Raw genomic sequence first — 18,529 nt, forward strand, 5'->3', positions numbered from 1 at the left:
CTAGATTTAGACAACTTAATTTGAGGTATCTAAAAATTTTTATATCATTAGCATTTTAACAAGGTATGTACAATATGTTTTGTAAAATGGTTTGCCCGTACACTGTTAAAAATCACAATTTTGGGTAGAGGGCATGAACTATAGAAGAAATACAGTCAGCCATTAAATGTCAGTCAGCATTTAAACAAACATTTATTATGTGGTAAGCACTGTTCTAATTGTTTGACATGGTTTTTCTCATACAACTACCAGAAAAATTTCATGAGGATTACATTGTTATGTTTATTTTCTGAGTAAGGAAATGGAGTCACGGGGAGGCTCAGTAACCTGCCTGTGGTCAGAAAACTATTGAGAAAAGGAACTGGGCTTGAACTGGTGTCATCTGACTTCATAGCTAATGTGCTTTTGATCATTAAGCTGGTCTGTCTTCTATGTGAATAGGCATATGAAGAAAGGTTAAACCTTACTTTAAATTGAAACATACACATATGCACAGTGTGATGGCTTTATTGCAAATAAGAAAAATAATTGTCAGTATTCAATATGAGCTGAGATGTGAGGAAAGGAGAAATTTAATGCGCTGAGGTACAAATATGTGTTGTTACTTCTTTTTGGAGGATAGTGTGTGTAAATGTTGAAAACATGCACATGCTTTGACCTATCTATTTCACTTCTGAGAATTATCCTACATAGCTAAACACAGAAAAGCACAAAGATGTCTGAACAGTCATCACAAAAGGAAAGTTAGGAATGTAATTGCTGACATGAAAACCTGTCCAGAGCATATTATTGAGTGAAAGCAAGAGTGTTGCAAAACAGCATGTTTTATTTCCTTCTGTTGAATAAATACATGTTTGTGTTACAAACTCTGGTTTGAAATGATGCTCACCAAAATGTTAACCACTCTTATCTTTTCTGCTAGTTAGTATACCTTAGTAATCAAATGTCTGGACAGCACAGGCACTCTACCTGGGTTTGCATCCTGTTTGATCACTTATTAGCATTATTAGCCATAATAATGCTAATTATTATGGGTGGGCAAATTACTTAACTACTTTGTGCCTTAGTTACTTCAGTAAAATGGAGATCACTACTATAGAATCTATCTTGTTGGGTTATGAAGCTCACATGAGTTTGTAAAATGCTTAACATAGTAAGTGATCAATAAAACTGAGCAACCATCATCATCATTGGTGGTGAAATTCCAGGCAGTTTTAGCCTTTTATATACCTTTTATTGGTTGAATTTTTTGAAACAAATATGTATCATCTTGGAAAGAACAAAACTGTTTTTAGAGTCATTTTAGTTGGTGTGCTTACAATTTAAACAAGAAATATCCATTTATTTAGAGATAAGATTATTTTTAATACTCATTAAACGTTTTCTTCTAAAACTATTTGCAGCCATATATCGTGGTATTTTATCCTATGCTATATGCCAATTTTAAGGGAATTGAAATCATATTTTACTCTTATGGCTGGAAGGCATGCATAATCACAACAGATTCCGGAGGAGCTGCCTTAATTTGTGGCTGCAATGACATGTTTGAGTGTGACGTCAGTCTGGTGTCAGACTTCCAGAGTGGCAGGCCAGCCTCACAACCACAGTGTATTTCCTCAGTGCTTCATCCCCACAGTGCTCATTGAGAACAGCTCAAAGACAAAGAAGTTGAGTCTTATTTTTACTCCAGTGTCCTTTTTGCCTGTAGTTGAATATCCTTTTAAGGATTGATTTTGATGAAGGCTGGTGAGTAATTCTTGTTACTTTTATGTATTAATAAATAGCTAATGGCTAAGTGAACAGTAGTCCTTTTCCTCAGTTAATGATCCTGTAGCAAATAATCTTTGTAGCCCTAGTGCCAGGCACAATGCTTAGTGCAAAGGATTTACATACGGTAAATATTTTTATAAATGAAGTATTGTATTGTTGTAGAAATGTAAATATATTCATTAGGTTTTCAAATGCTTGAGCATTTTAAGATTTGGCATTGGAAATGTCTTCCTCTTAGTCTCTCCTTAACTTTAAGCTACATGAATACATAGTAGTCACAGATTGCTTTGAAATGTAAAGATTTTTATTTAAAATCTTATTATTCCTTGTTTATTTTTAACTTACTCAGAGAAGATGCTTGGTTTGCCCCCAGACCTCCAAAGAAAATTAAATGAATAATTCCTCAGATGTTCCTGTGGAGATACTAACATTATATATTATATAATTTTTTAAGATGTATTAATATTAGTCTAAACTTACTGATTTAAGCTGCTATTTCTTTAATTTTTTAATTATTTGGGCCATTTCAGTGATACGATTCAAAGTAGGAATCTTTATTGACCTAAAATTTAAGAGCAATATAATGGTAGGAGATTATATATTATAAAGATTTATTATTAATATCAATTCATATTTCTTTGAATTGTACTATGTAAATTGATTTTGTTGTTTTAAAAGCATTAGTTTAAGAAGTAGGTTATGTTGGGTAAGTTTTTTCTTTTGTTTTTAGACATAGCTATTTTGCTTATAAATTCTTTTTCTCTGTTTCATATGGATGAATGATATTGTAATTTCATTCTATTCATATTGTACAAACTAAAGCCTATAAAGTCTTACATTTTGCCATTTCTGGCATAATTGTTTTCTAGCATGTTCAGCAGCAACCTTGTGATTTCAAGGTCTTTTAGAAGAATTTTCAAAGAAAGTTTTTTCTTAAAGAATAAACAAAGAACAGTTTCTTTTTATAATTGTCCTACTCTAGTTTTTTTTTTGTTTGTTTGCTACTCTGATTTTCAAGTCTAGTTGAGGAAAACATGATAAGGAAATTCTTATAAAATATGTTAAATATTTTCACTTCAGTTTTCTAAAGTAGTTGAAGAATGACTTGCTATACATATTTTTGGTAAATAATACAGTTAGCTCATCTAAATCAGCTATTTACATGTGAATGTGAAAAGAATAACAAGTTTTAGGAATTAACAATAACTACTTCATATTATGACTTCCAGTATGTTATATATCTATACTTAGAAGCTTAGAAATATAGAAGTAGGGTTTCAGGTTTGCTCTGTTTTCTTTGACAGTCTTAATTCAAGATCCACAATTTTTTTCCTTAAGTTGCAGAATTTTCAGATTCCAACTAAGATTCTGCCCAATTTAAGTATACAGAGGAATATTTCTATTTCCCGTTTAAAATTTATCTTGAATCCACTGAAAGATTTAAGTTTAAATACAGATTTTAAATATAGATTTTAAACTTAATTGATAAGTTACTGTGGTGATGATGAATTGGAATATTCAGTATACATTTTAAACAAAGATGTTTTTGAGCATTATGACATCATAGGCCATGGGTTGCTACTAAAGGTCAAGTGAGGAGAAACTATTTCAACTTTTTTTGTATGAACAGGAAATTCAATGTGGCAAAAAAAAAAAAAAAAAAAGCAATAAAACAAGAGGGCAATGAACAGAGCTGTGGGAATAACTTGAAATTAACATAAAAGTTTTACTCAAGAATAAAGCAGTAGAACAGAGCGCTTGTCTGTTTTCCAATAAATAAGGTATGCTTTGAGGAATGCTTTCCACCAAGACTATATAGCCTGCTTGCAAAAGTGTAATTGTGCTACTCTTCTTTGTTTGAAATTTAGCCTAGTAAACTCCAATGGAATAGTATTTTTTTTAAGGCCCTTATAGTGTTAAACTACATTTTTGTTTTCTCGTGGTAGACAGTACAAAACCTTGTATATATAGGATGCTTAATAAATATTTCAGCATGAATGAATGAATTGGCAAAGCAAGTTAAATACGTGAGGAGGATGTCTTGATGTTTGCATTGTAGAGATTCCATCTTCAATTTGATGATCAAAACCTGCCAGTTAACTAGCCTATTGCTAGCATGCCATGTGTTGTACTCTGCTGAAGGAAATGTATCTCCAGCGTGAAATATTGCCATCACAGAGTCCTGCAGTGGCCATTGGATTTCCCCCCCGCATGTCTCTAATTATTTTCCACTCTGCTCACAATGTCACTGCTGTAGGAATTGGGTTGCTTACCCTGCTATTCTGGGTTTGATTTCTGTCCCACTCGTGCCTTGTCTGTAAGTGAGAAATTTCTCAGTGCTTGAGGATAATGATTTGTTGACTAAACTGAACCTTAATTAAGTACTGTGTGCATCACGTGCATTACTACTTGGGCCTTTTCAGAGTTTTAAAAAATACATTATTTTGGAATTGAAGTAAAAGGAAACCTAGGAGTACAGCAAATACATTGTTTCAAAATTTTTATAACACGTTTTATATACATAAATATATTCTTATTCAAAGCCTAAATTTTCAACCACATTTCTCTGTGCCCTTGCCCACTTCAATCTGACTAGTCCCACTGATTCCACCAGGCTTAGTTCAAATGGTAGCCACTTCCATGATGCCTTCGCTGCTCTTTTCCTTTCTAAGCAAGATCAATCCCTCATCAGTTTCCCCTTTGTATTTTGTTTATGGTTATGTGACTCTTCATGTTTATTTATTTATATTTATAATGTTATTAAGGCTGTTTCACCAGTGCCTGGCTCATACAGAATAAAAGAATAAAATTTGTTATGCTACGAGATAACTATTCTGAAAGAAAGCCAACTGTTTTTTACAAAATCTTTTTGTTTCATAGGGATATCATTTGACTTATGAGTCAGCTACTTTTTTATTCTTGAAGAAATTGTTTAGATAAAGCTCATGCAGCAATATGAAAATGAATACTGCATGATGAGGAATAAGTGATTAGCAGTTTTTTCCTATTTAAATTGAACTGTTACTCTGTCAGTTTGACTCTATTGGAAAAAAATGTGTTTTATCTACAATAAAATAATTGGATCTTTTTAAATTGCATGGTAATTTATGTATAGGGTATAATTTGGTTAACTTTCTAAAGTGGATGTGACCACATGCAAAAGAATAGATGCTTAAACTTTTTCTAATTTGCTGTTTGCTTTTTTCCCAAGGGTGTGATAAATTTCTATTTAATGCATGCTATAATAAAATATTACCAATTACCATTCATTGGGGGGACCATTCATCCCTTCTTTGTGGTGTGCTGAATTTTAGCCCAGGGATAATGCATTGCCGAAATTCCCCTGTGATATAGTAGGTTGCAGAGGAGATTAAGGTAAGGCTATGTGTCACACTAGGGTTAGTCATATTTGGGTATCAACCTTCCAAGCCTGGCTAGTGCAAAAACTCATGCAAAATAAAAACATGGGCTCCTTGTGCCAAAATTACCCAGGATTTCAAGATGCCGACAGCAGAGCATTAAACCAAGCATGCCCTTCTGAGGGCAGGGCCTTGTTCAGCTGCACAGGTTGCATATCCATAAGACAAGCCCTGGTACTTTTTTTTAAAGACAGAGTCTTGCTCTGTTGCCCAGGCTGGAGCATAGTAACACCATCATAGCCCACTGCAGCCTTGAATTCCTAGGCTTAAGAGATCCTCCCACCTCAGCTTCCTGAGTAATTGGGACTACAGGCATGCAGTACCTTACCTGGCTAATTTTAAATATTTTTTTAATTGTGATTTTTTAATTTTTTTCATAGAAACAGGGCCTTTTGTTATTGCCCAATATAGGCTTGAACTTCTGGCCTCAAGCAGTCCTCTCACTTCTGCTTCCCAAAGTGCTGGGATTACAGGCTATGTATATTTTTGAATGCCACATTATTGCTTTTAAATGACAAGAATATTTCTGATCATTGAAATGTTTCTGAGTTGGAGGTCTGTCCAGTTTTATTTTAAAAGTCAGTAAGACTTTTGTGACACAATGTTTTTGTATAAGTGGCTGCAACTTTTTGAGTAAGTATTCTTTTAACCCACTAAAATACACCCTGTGAGCATTTTTATTCTGTTATATGACTATGTAAGTGCTTTTTTCATATACCATTCTACAGTAATCTTTAATCTGGGATCACATTATCAGTGTTCCTCATTCATTAAATTGTAGTTGTATGTAAACCATTATACTTCACATTAAAGATGATGCAGAGAGCCAACAATTACTTAAAGCAAGGAAGTGACAGAATTCACTTGTTTTCAAGAAATCTGATTCTACTAACACATTCAAGTTCAACTAATGTTGGTGAGGGCTCTATTAGATACAGCTAATATGCTTTGGTGTGCAACCAGATACTTTATCTTTTTAAAAAGGTAGGAGTTTTGCGGTGCTGCTTATGGTTGGTTTGGTTTGTTTTTTTTTTGTTTTGGTTCCTATTCTTCAGAAGGAAGTTGAAACTTAGCTTAGAGGATAGACTCAATAGGAAAGAGTCTTGTTACAATGAGGTAGATTCAGATGCTGTTAAGAGTGTCTTATGTTGTACGTGATAAATATATACTGTCTTAATTTTTCAGTTGAAAAATGAATTGTAAAAATAGCCTGTAATGGGTACGATGGCTCATGCCTGTAATCCCAGAACTTTGGAAAGTGAGGTAGGCGGATCACTTGAGACTAGGAGTTCAAGACCAGCTTGGCCAACATGGTGAAACACTGTCTCTACTAAAAATACACAAATTAGCTGTGCATGGTGGTGGGTGCCTGTAATCCCAGCTACTTGGGAGGTTGAGGCAGGAGAATTGCTTGAACCCAGGAGACAGAGGTTGCAGTGAGCCGAAATTTTACCACTGCACTCCAGCCTGCCTGGGCAGCAAAGTGAGACTCTGTCTAAAAAAAAAAAAAAGAAAGAAAAGAAAAAGAAATTGTAAAAAGAAATACAATTAAAAAAAAGAGAGTCTTGGAACCATATGCACCTGCATAGTGGCTGAGATGTTGTTAGCTGTCTACTCTCATTAGGTAATTTCTGGTGTCTCATAAGGTAATTTCTGGTGTCAACCAGATATATCACTTAATTCTTGAATACGTGGCAGAAAATTACTTGAGCAAATTAGTGTGTACATTTTAAGAATCATATTTCTGTTTTAACCATATAGTACCAGTTAACATTCCCATCTTCTTAAATGCTTAAGTTCAGATTTACTCAAATGACTTACGGGTGAAAGAATTATCTAAATTATGTTAAGCACTTTTGCTTTTAATTTATTAAGTGATCTAAAATGTAACTAACTGTGCCATAACACTTGGGATGGATGTGATAGGTACATTTTGTTTTTAACTAGCATGGTGTTAATTGAATCATTCTTATATTACTTTCAAAATTGCTTTAAATTCATTAAAAGGTGTTCATTTTGTACATTTTATTTTATTTTATTTTATTTGAGACAGTGTCTCACTCCGTCATCCAGGCTGGAGTGCAGTGGTGTGATCTCAGCTCACCGCAACCTCCACTTCCCAGGTTCGAGCAATGCTCATGCTTCAGCCTCCCTAGTAGCTGGGACTACAGGTGTGTACCACCGCACCTGGCTAATTTTTGTATTTTTTGTCTAGACGGGGTTTCACCATTTTGCCCAGGGTGGTCTCGAACTCCTGGCCTCAGGTGATCTGCCTGCCTCAGCCTCCCAAAGTGCTAGATGACAGGTGTGAGCCACTGCACGCAACCCATTTTGTAGATTCTTAATGTGTATGCTGGTGTTACTTAAGAGCTTTTTAAAAAGATAACTTAGAAATTATCAGTGAAAAACTAAATCCTAAAACAGGTGAGTTGGTATGTGAACCTTTATGTTTTGAACATTTAATTTTTTTCCTCTTAATGTTCTTAATGTCTATAATCGTTTCAGCTTTGTACTTACAGTGTTACATCATACTCATATTTTCTCATGGGGTTTAAGTCATCTCCTTTGAGTCAAGCAAGACTTTCAGTTTCTGTTGGGTGCAACATATGCTTTACAGTTGTTTAAATTCTTTGATACCTGTAATGGGAGAAATGTGACGTAACATTTCTAAATCTGTTGTCTTGGTAATTTTGTCTGAACAGCTAAGAGAAGAAAATGATTGTGAAGCTTCCAAGGATGAGAGGCATTGGGTTTAAAATTAAACTGGAATTGGGAAAGGTTTCATTACTGTGCTACAGATAGAAATGATCCTGGGGTGATGATAGGCAGTGAGATGAGAGGAGGAAGGAAGAGGAGCAGTGAGGGAGTCCGCACATGTGCATGGCACATCTGCTGTCAGTGGAAGAAGGAAAGGGCCTCTAAGGAAAGTATGGCTTTATTCTGTTCTAGTGTCACTGAACAAAAGATGAAAGGCAGAGCTGAGAAGTCTCATTGGCTGTGGGAAGAGTTGGAGAAAGGGGCAGCTGTTGAAGGGTTGGGATCTGAAAAGGAGAGCAGCTCAAGACTTGGAGGCACTCCTACTTGCAGTATGACTTCTAGCAGCTTTCTAAATGCCATGAGCCTCAGTTAGTGTGTTCATAAAGTGCAAATAATAAAACCTACCTCAGAGGGTGAGGATTGATTGTCAAGGCCATTATGTGACAGCTGAGTATGTGAGTAGCACTCACTGAGTGAGATGCTCAAGTGGTAGCTGTTATGGTGGTCATCGTAATATTTATTGCTGGGGGTGAGGATGAGTGAGGTTTTCACACCTGATTAATCCATTATTTTCCCCCAAGAAATTGGAGATCATCCATTTTCTAAATGATGAGAGGAGAAAGAATAGAAAATAAAGGGTTAAGACCTTAAGGAGAATTTGTAGATGATGGGTAAATAAAACACTGAGGTTTGAGCAGGATGTCTGGAAGCAGTTAGTTCTAAGTTAAAGGCAAATGGCATTTAGAACTAAATGCGGGTTAAGGAAATAGATACTTTTCATGTTTTACCCTCAAAAAAATTACAGTCTTTGAGATTGCTAACTCAGTGGTTATTTCTTCACATAACCAAGACTCAAGAATTCAGTTCCAAGAAAGGCAGAGCACTTTTAATGTTTTTCTTTTGTTCTTAAAACATTGCCTTTAATTGTAGGTGCAATTTTCTATGCCAGCATATTTTCAGCTTAAAAATAAATTGCAGAAATAGTCCTTGTGGCAGCCAGATTTCAACAGAACATTTTTCTTCTTTTTATTACAATGAAAATAAATTAAAATAGTTAACTATGTAAAACATTAAGAAATTTTATGGTTAATAATAATTTTAAAATTACTTGACTAGCATATATCGAATTGATTTCATAACTAAATGGCTGCTACAAATATGATTTTTAAACCTGATTAAGATTCAACTGCTTGAGTTGTAAAATTACAAGACATTGTGTGATTTTTATTGATGGAAGCTCTTCAATTTTAAGACAAGCTGGAGAGTATAATTGTTTTATAGAGTAATGAAACTAAGGCCAACTTGAGAACATACAAAATTATAGTACTCTTTTTGGTTTCACTAGAAGGATACTGAAAACACAAGTTAAAAGCACACATCTGAGCTTTTTGCTACATAGTTTTCTTCATAGACAAATACAATAGCTTCCATAGTTTCCACACCTCTTCTGCCCCACTCCAGTCTAACATTATTGTGGATATGTGGCAACTTTTGTGGGTTGGGCCTTTGTAAAAGTCCAAATCATGATACTGGCTTTGTTGCCAGGATTGGCAGAAGAATTGCCAAATGGCAGCTGCCAAACCACTGTGCTATCCTATTTTTCTTAAACTAAATTAAATCCTTCTCTCTTTTCCTTAAGGGAAATACATGATTCAGAGCAAATCATATAAATGAGTTCACATCTGAGTTTAGTAAGAAACAACTGAAATCTCTTCTGTGGGATTCTAAAATACATATTACTCATTTTGCATAGTAGATACATTTTCAACAATATTACCATGGTTACACATGTGAAACACTGCATAATAAAACTTGCTTTGCCTGGCTGTAATATATCACTCAGAAGAATAGTATTGGCTGTTACTGGCAATATCCAATTTCAATATTCGTTTTTAAAAAGCAGAGTGGATTTTGGATTAAAGCAGTCACTGAAGTCACCAATGAAATAGAGATTAAGGAAAAAAACCCACTAAAAACACATGCTCTCACAAGGATTGCATTATGAAAGGTAGTCAGTATGTACCCAAAACATTAAAACATTTTTCTGAAGGTAGAAACAAAATATCTAAAGGTCTGAAGTTCGGGTTAAATCACTCTTTTACCTTTTCAAAGCAATAAATTAGTAAAACCATTTTCCTCTTTACCACATAAAACAGAAATCTACTTTTGAATGTGCTAGCACAGATATTTTCTTTGGGCCATGTGTAAGTTGCTTTGTCTAAGAAAATAGGATATTTGTCCATGGAATATTATGCAGCCATTAAAAAGGAGGAGTTCACATCCTTCGTAGGGACGTGGATGAACCTGGAAAACATCATTCTCAGCAAACTGACACAAGAACACAAAATCAAACACCACATGTTCTCACTCATAGGCGGGTGTTGAACAAGGAGAACACATGGACACAGGGAGGGGAGCACTATACACGGGGGTCTGTTGGGGGGGAGGGGGGATAGTGGGGGGGTGGGGAGTTGGGGAGGGATAGCATGGGGAGAAATGCCAGATATAGGTGAAGGGGAGGGAGGCAGCAAATCATACTGCCACGTGTGCACCTGTGCAACAACCTTGCATGTTATTCACATGTACCCCAAAACCTAAAATGCAATAAAAAAAAAAAATCTTATTAAAGAGAAAAAAAAAAGAAAATAGGATATTTGTTAGCTAATAGCCTCTTCTTCCCCCCACCCTCACCCCTTTTTGTTTTTTGCTATTATAACCTCATTTTATTCACTTTCCTCTTGGTGGACCACAAAGTTGTGAATCTTGACTGGAGTAAGCTTACCATTGTAGTCCCATTTATTTTGCCATTGATTGAATTGGGCATGGAATCTCATATCTCTGACTAATGAGACTCTTGGGAAATATAGCCAAGGAGCTTTTGGGAAACTAACTGCAAAGGAATATGCAAAGCAAAACTTTCTTTTTAACTCTGGACTTCGTGGTTCAGAGTATTACTTTGTGATACAGCAGCCAGCTTGGGCTTGTGAGGATGCCTAACTAAAAAGCATAGAGCAACCCAATAAAGATGCCAGTGCTGCTGTATTAAGCAATCCTGAGTCATCATCTCTTTGAAATCCTAAGTATTATTTAAAAATCAGGAATAGTTTCTTTTCATACTTGGTTTAAAGAATGTGTCTCATTTACTCTATGCATGGTTATGATTTACTATATGTAAACAAGATATATTCTTTAAACCAAGTATGGAGAGGAACTATTCCTGATTTTAAAATAATACTTGTTATATGTAACATTACTTGAATTTTTAAATTTTTAAATCTAGTACATTTAGTACTGGATTCATTTCTATAAAAAATCAAATTCTGATATTTTAAAGAACTTCTAATCAGGGTACTTTACCTGTGGATATCAGATTAAAGATTTTTGCATTCAATGAAGTTCTGCATGGTTTTGGTCTTATTGTTGGATAACAGGAATTTTAATACCAAATTTCTTTTATCTGTAGGTACTTAATTGCATTGAATACTTTAGTTTCTTTATGATTTGAAGTAACTCTCCATTAAGAATGAAATAGTCCCTAATAAAAGACAAAAAACAAACAAACAAACAAACAAAAAGAATGAAATAGTCCCCTCACTTTAATGGGCTTTTATGATTTTAACTGGAAATTTGAAACACCATATTAACAAACAAGTCTTTTTTTTCTAATTGCATATTTTTATTGGGTTTTATATTGAAATGTATACTTTATGCATTTATTTCGATGAGAAAGAGTGTGTTCATGGTTATGTTTTTTAAGAAATGCCATTGGCATCCTCCTTTATGCCAATGCATAAAGCTTTGTAGATGCTACGAAAAATATCTTCCATTACCCTGGAAAGGGAGACAAACACCAGCTTCCCCTATTTTCAGAGTGCTGTCATACAGTTATTTATATAGAAGAAAGCTTTTACTTAAAGTTGATTCAAACCTGGTAAATTGTTCTTCCTTCCATAAATAGTTTATAGGAGCTGTGTGCATTAGCTTTCTCTTTTTATCTAAACTTCCAGAAAGCTCAGAACTAAAATGTCTGCTTAAAAGTTCAGTGTAGCCCAGGTGTTCCAGTAGTTTCCTACATAATTCATTATTTGGTTTATAAAATACATAAGATTGGAAAAGAATTAGGTTGACTAATGAATTCTATTTTATCTCCAGTAGACATGTCATTTTAATGTTATATGATTTGATGGAAATATATATATCATTTTATATACACACTGATTTAGTCATCTTAAAATCCTTCACAACCAAATTATTATTAAATGAAATAATAGTTTCATAGAAGCTTTGAAGTGTCAGGCCTTTCATTCACTCTTCTGATTATAGCAAAAGATTAAAACTCTGGTAACAAATAGGAAAAAGACATAATGCCAAAGCACAAGCAGTCTGTCTTGCTATTTATCAATTTCTTGGTATCTTTTCTTTTTTTTTAAAAAAAAAAAAAGAAAAGGTGGTAGTGGGGCATTCATTCATTTTATTCTGTCCTTTAGAAGACTATGAACAGTAAGTTGAGCTTGTTTTCTTTAGCCCTGAACTCACTAGAAAAACGGAGTCCTTTTTTTTTTTTCTAAAGAAAGGCAAGGTCTTGCTCTGTTGCCCAGGCTGGAGTGCGGTGGTAATCATAGCCCACTGCAGCCTCAAACTCCTGGACTCAAACAATCCTCCTCCTTCAGCCTCCCAGGTAGCTATTTTAAAAATTAGGTAGGTGTGGTCGTGTGCACCTGTAGTTCAGCTGTTTGAGAGACTGAGGTAGGAGGATTGCATGAACTTGGGAGGTTGAGGCTGCAGAAAGCTGTGTTCACACCACTGCACTATGGCCTGGGTGATAGAGTGACATTCTGTCTCTGAAAAAAAAAAAGAATAAAGAAATTTTAAAAATTAAAATTTTATAAAGTTACAATAAGCTAACCTTAATTAATTGAAAGAAAAATATTTTTATAAATTTAAAGTTTTTAAAAATATTTTTAATAAATTTGATGTAGCCTAAGTATACAGGGCTTATAAAGTCTATGGTAGTATACAGTAATGCCTTAGGCTTTCACATTCAGTCTCTGCATACTCACTGACTCACCTAGGGCAACTGTCAGACCTACAAGCTTCATTTATGATAAGTGCCCTATAAACATGTCCCATTTCTAATCTTTAATACCATACTTTTTTTTTTTTTTGAGACAGAGTCTTACCCTGTTGCCCTGACTGGAGTCCAGTGGTGTGCCACAGCCACCAGAGTAGCTGGGATTACAGGCATGCACCACTATGGCCAGCTAATTTCTGTATTTTTAGTAGAGATAGGGTTTCATCATGTTGTCCAGGCTGATCTCAAACTCCTGGCCTCAAGTGATCCACCCGCCTTGGCCTCTTAAGGTGCTGGGATTACAGGCATAGACCATATTTTTAATGTTCCTTTTCTATGTTTAGATATATTTGGATACACAAATATTTTATATTGCACTGGTCTATAGTATTCAATACAGTAACATGCTATACCATTTTTAACCTAGAAGCAATAAGCTCCACTATATAGCCTAGGTTTATGGTAGGCAGTACCAGCCAGGTTTGTGTACGCATGCTCTCTGATGTTCACACAACTGTGAAATCACCTAATGTATTTTAAATGTATCACCATGTTTGAGGTTGAGTATGATGAAACAAACAAACAAAAATGTTTCACCGTAGTTAAGTGACAGGTGACTGTATTTGGGTAGGCACAAAGTTAAACTTTTAATTTAAATAGTTGGCCAAATACTAATATAATGATGACATATACTCAATATCCTGCAGTTCGTTATAGTTGTAAATAACCTTTATCAAGTGCTTATTATTTTCCACATCTCCATTATAAAGTAATTTCCATGAGGGCAAAGATTTTTATGTTTTTTTTCACTGCTTTATGATACATTTTAATTTATCAATTAGGCACAGTGGGCCAGGTATGCTGACTCATGCCTGTAATCCCAGCACTTTGGGAAACCAAAGTAGGAAGATCACGTGAGCCCAAGAGTTTGAGGCCAGACTGGGCAACCTAGCAAGACCTCCTTACTCTGTTTTTGAAAAAATTAGGCACAGTAAAAGAATAGCTGCATTAACTAATAAATGTAACAGCATGCCAGTATCACTGGTTTTGTACTTTGGAAGGGGGGTGGTCATTATTAAGTAAAATAAGGGTTGTTTGAACACAAAAATTGCAATACCTCAACAGTTGATCTGAGAACCAAGCCAACTATTAAGTAACTAATGGGGCAGATAGCATCAACAGTTTAGAGACACTGGACAAAGGGATGATTCACATCATAGATGGGACAGAACAGGATGGAGAGAGATTTCATCACACTACTCAGAACAGCTCACACTTTAAAACTTAGGAATTGTTTATTTCTGAGATTTTCTATTTAATATTTTTGGACAGCAATTGACTGAGGGTAACCGAAACCATAGAAAGCGAAACCACAGATAAGGGAGGACTACTGTATATAGATATATATCTATATAGATGTTATATTTATAAAAAATATTTGTGTGTATGTACATGTGTATGTTGGTTAAATTAAGGAATAACCTGTGACATAGCTGCCTTTATTCAGTTGAGACACAGAGAGGTAAAGTAAGTTGCCAAAGATCACCTGTCTATTAGGTGGAAGAGCTGGGATTCAAACCTATGTAGTCTGATTTCAGAACCTGTGCTCTCAACTGCCATTGTTTTCTTCAACCTCTTGGAGAAATACAGGAGCATGTATTAGTAATGTTAGTAAATAATTGCTTTCCTTATTCAGTAGACTCAGTTATTTTAAGGGTTATCATAGCCTAGTGCAGGGCTTCCCACCCTCAGTACTGTTGACGTTTCTGGAGGTTTATTTTACGTGGAGGGCTCTGCTCTGCATTTTAAAATTAGGAGCACCCTGGCCTCTACCCACTAGATACCAGTAACATCTCCCCAGTTGTGACATTCAAAATGTTACCAGGGATTGCCAAATGTTCTCCTGGGAGGCAAAATCACCCAGTTGAGAACCACTTGTCTAGACCTACTCATTAAAACATCCTTGAGGAAAGTCTGGAAGTAAGAGTACGTAAACACTAGCATCGTATTTAGAAAGGTTTGGACTTCCTACTAGGCCACAGTGACTACAGAGACAAGGTGGGTATTAGTTTGTTCTGTGACCATAGGTATGCTTTATATCAAGACCTGAATTTAGCCAGGTGCAGTGGTTCATACCTGTAATCTCAGCACTTTGGGAGGCCAAGGTGCGTGGATCACCTGAGGTCAGGAGTTCAAGACCAGCCTGACCAACATGGTGAAACCCTGTCAATACAGGAAATTATCTGGGTGTGCTGGTAGGCACCTATAATCCCAGCTACTCAGGAGGCTGAGGCAGGAGAATTGCTTGAACCCAGGAGATGGAGGTTGCAGTGAGATCACACCATTGCACTCCAGCCTGGGCGACAAGAGCAAAGTTTCGTCTCAAAAAAAAAGGAGGCGGGGCTGGGAGTTTGAATTTCATTTCTTTTGTAGACCAACTTTAATGTTACAATAACAAAACGGTCATTTAAATACCTACATGTTCTTTTTTTTTTTCTATTCTTTTTTCAGCCACAATGAAAGGAAAGTGACCTGCAAACATCCAGTCACGGGACAGCCATCACAGGACAACTGTATTTTTGTAGTGAATGAACAGTAAGTAAAGAGTTCATGGAATGCCTGTATTTAAAATAAGGTTAGCATTGAAATTGCTGTTATTTATATTTCATTCAGTACAATTTAACAGCTTTCTTATGTGGACATTTGTAGTCAAGTATAACATAATATGTCATACAGAAATCTGACTTAAATATTTTTTCATGAGGAATGTAATTTCAGAAGCTGTTTTGATAGTACTTCAAACTCAGTAAGCTCTAGAGCCCAGGATGCAAGCATAGAGAAACTATGTAAACTTGGTTAGATTATTAAACTAATTTGAGCTCAGTTTTCTGATCTTTAAATCAGATAGTGGTAATTACTATTTTACAAGAGTTTTATAAGCATCAAATGAAATATGTATACGAATGTATCATACTATAAAGCTATTCACAGAATAAGTTACTGAAATTGTTATTGTTTGTAGTATCAGAATAGTCTTATAATTCATTTTTAATTTTTAGTTGGATGACGAAGTAGACTATCTGCAGTAATGCCTATTAAAAATAAACATGATAGGCTGGGTGTGGTGGCTTATGCCTGTAATCCCAGCACTTTGGGAGGCCTAGGTGAGCAAATCCCTTGAGGTCAGGCATTCGAGACCAGCCTAGCCAACATGGTGAAACCCTGACTGTACTTAAAAAATACAAATATTAGCCAGGTGTGATGGCATGTGCCTGTAGTCCCAGCTACTGAGGAGTCTGAGGCAGGAGAATCAGTTGAACCTGGAAGGCAGATTCTGCAGTGAGCCAAAATCACACCACTGCACTCCAGCCTAAGCGACAGAATGAGACTCTTGTCTTTAAAAATAAAAATAAATAAACATGGTAATAATAAACATTTTTGGCTTAGGAAAAGTGTTAGCTGTATTTAAAGTTGTTGTAAGTATTAAGGCCTGACTCTAGAGTAACTAGGATCGAACTACTTTGAAAAAGTAGAACACTCGCATTGTTAACTCTAGGGAAGTGTTATTATAAAGCAGGTTACATACCCAGCAAGTTCTAGCATTTTGACATATATTTTCAGGACTGTTGCAACCATGACATCTGAAGAAAAGAAGGAACGACCTATAAGTATGATAAATGAAGCTTCTAACTATAATGTGACTTCAGATTATGCAGTGCATCCAATGAGCCCTGTAGGCAGAGTAAGTTATTTTACTTTTTATTAATTATTGATAAGGAGTAAACAGTACTATACCGTTACTCATAATGGACTTAGAATTATAGAATAATCATTACATTTTTATTATTACATGAGATATAAGTAGCAATAGGCTGAAATATAAAGTAATAAGATTATAATTCAATGACTTACATTTTTAAATTTAGAATAATGTTAGAAATACAATTTTTTTTTGAGAGAGAGTGGACATACTTGAGTTTTAAAGGTGAAGAGTAATGTAATAGCCTAGAAATCAGATTTTCTGACTGTAAGAATGCCTAGATTGAGAAAACATTTTTCAGCAAAACCGTTGTAATAGTAAATTATGTTTATTATAAGGAAATAGATAATTATAATCATAGTATTTTAAATGCCTGTTAAGGTTTTTGAAATAAAATTTTGTTAGGAGATTATAAATGAATATAAATTTTCAAATATAAATAATTTTTGATTATTAAGTAACATAAATGCAACAGGCTGAGCATAATGCTTTATGAGTATATTTTAATTAAAATCTGGAGAAATTGATGAATAGATTGAGGGCCACTAGGTCATTGTCTTGAAAGAAAGTTGAATCCATTCCTCATACTTTACACCAAAAATTTTCTAGATGGATCAGTTGTTGAAATGTTAAAAACAAAACTGTAAAAGTACTAGGGAAAAAAAAAATGGAAGATTTAGGGAAAAAAAAAAGAGCTCAGAATGCAGATGGGCTTTCTAAATATGACATAAAACCCAGAAGTAACAATATAAAATAATGAGAAATTCAACCACATGTGATTATTATCCATGCATATTATCTGCAATTCATATAGCAATTAAAGAATAATTTCCTTATAATTAAAGAAGTGCTTTGAATCAATAAGAAAAGGGTTTATGAGCCAGTTTGGAAATGGACAAATTATATAAAATCAGTTTTCAGTAAAGAAAATGGAATTTATTCTTAAACAGATGAAAAAATATGCTCAGCCTCATCCATAATATGAAAAATATTATTTAAAACCAGAAAAAGATACCATTTTCACCTAAAAATTTTCAAAAGTCAGAAAGTTTCATAACACAGCATATTGACAAGAGTATGAGTAAATAGGCATTCTGTTTATATAGTGAGCTCCAAGAAATAAAGAAACAAAAGAGTGGATATTAAAATATGCCGTCATTTCAGGAAAATATTCAAAACCATGAGAACAATTATTTTAGATAGATAGACACACACATACACACAATGATATTGTTTGCCCCACAGAGTTGCCAGTGCGGTTAGCTGGGTGCGAGAGCCCAAGAGTGAGAAGTAGATTGATCCTTGTGTATCTTTTTCTGTCTTTGAGTTTTATAATGTTTTTAAGCACTATCTGTTTGAAAGTAAATTAAAATCTATCAAGAAAATATGCTTTAAGAAGAATTTTGTTAATATTGGGCCTTAAAATTCTCTTATATACTAATAAAAGCTTCACAAAAAACAAAATTCTAATGAAGTATGCTAGATTTCTCTACAAGTAGGAAAGCAAGAGATAATTATATGTTACTTTATAGCTTCATCGTTTTCATGTTTGTTGGTCACCACTACGATTCCTACCAAAATAAATCTTCATGGTAACCATAGCAGTATTTTTAAAGATTATATATCCTTATATGTACTTTGAAGAATCCAGTAAACTCCATGTGTCTGGTATCATTTCAGTTCAGAGTTGCCCATAAAAAAGAAAACACTATTTTACATTAAGCAGATCCTTCCAGTCTTGTTTTGACTTGA

General features: G+C 34.7%; 1 protein-coding gene across 50 annotated transcripts in view; it reads left to right on the plus strand.

Annotated features, from left to right (window-relative positions):
* The window catches only part of PLEKHA5 (pleckstrin homology domain containing A5), a 238,640-nt gene that overhangs the window by 109,426 nt on the left and 110,685 nt on the right, over nt 1–18,529 (plus strand). For 41 of the 50 annotated variants that reach the window (XR_010343070.1, XM_064377721.1, XM_064377732.1 and 38 more), the window contains 2 exons: nt 15,529–15,612; nt 16,639–16,759. Coding sequence is in view for 49 of the 50 variants with exons in the window: in XM_064377721.1 (XP_064233791.1) it covers nt 15,529–15,612; nt 16,639–16,759 (205 nt within the window). In the remaining variant the exon portion in view is untranslated. Of the gene's footprint in view, nt 1–1,602; nt 1,747–15,528; nt 15,613–16,638; nt 16,760–18,529 lie in introns of those variants that run through there. The other 9 variants (XM_064377755.1, XM_064377764.1, XM_064377759.1 and 6 more) reach the window with 1 other exon arrangement.

The sequence above is a fragment of the Aotus nancymaae genome, unplaced genomic scaffold (genome assembly GCF_030222135.1).
Source record: "Aotus nancymaae isolate 86718 unplaced genomic scaffold, 86718_ANA_hifiasm-v0.15.2.pri h1tg000016l, whole genome shotgun sequence".
Classification (NCBI taxonomy): Eukaryota; Metazoa; Chordata; class Mammalia; order Primates; family Aotidae; genus Aotus; species Aotus nancymaae.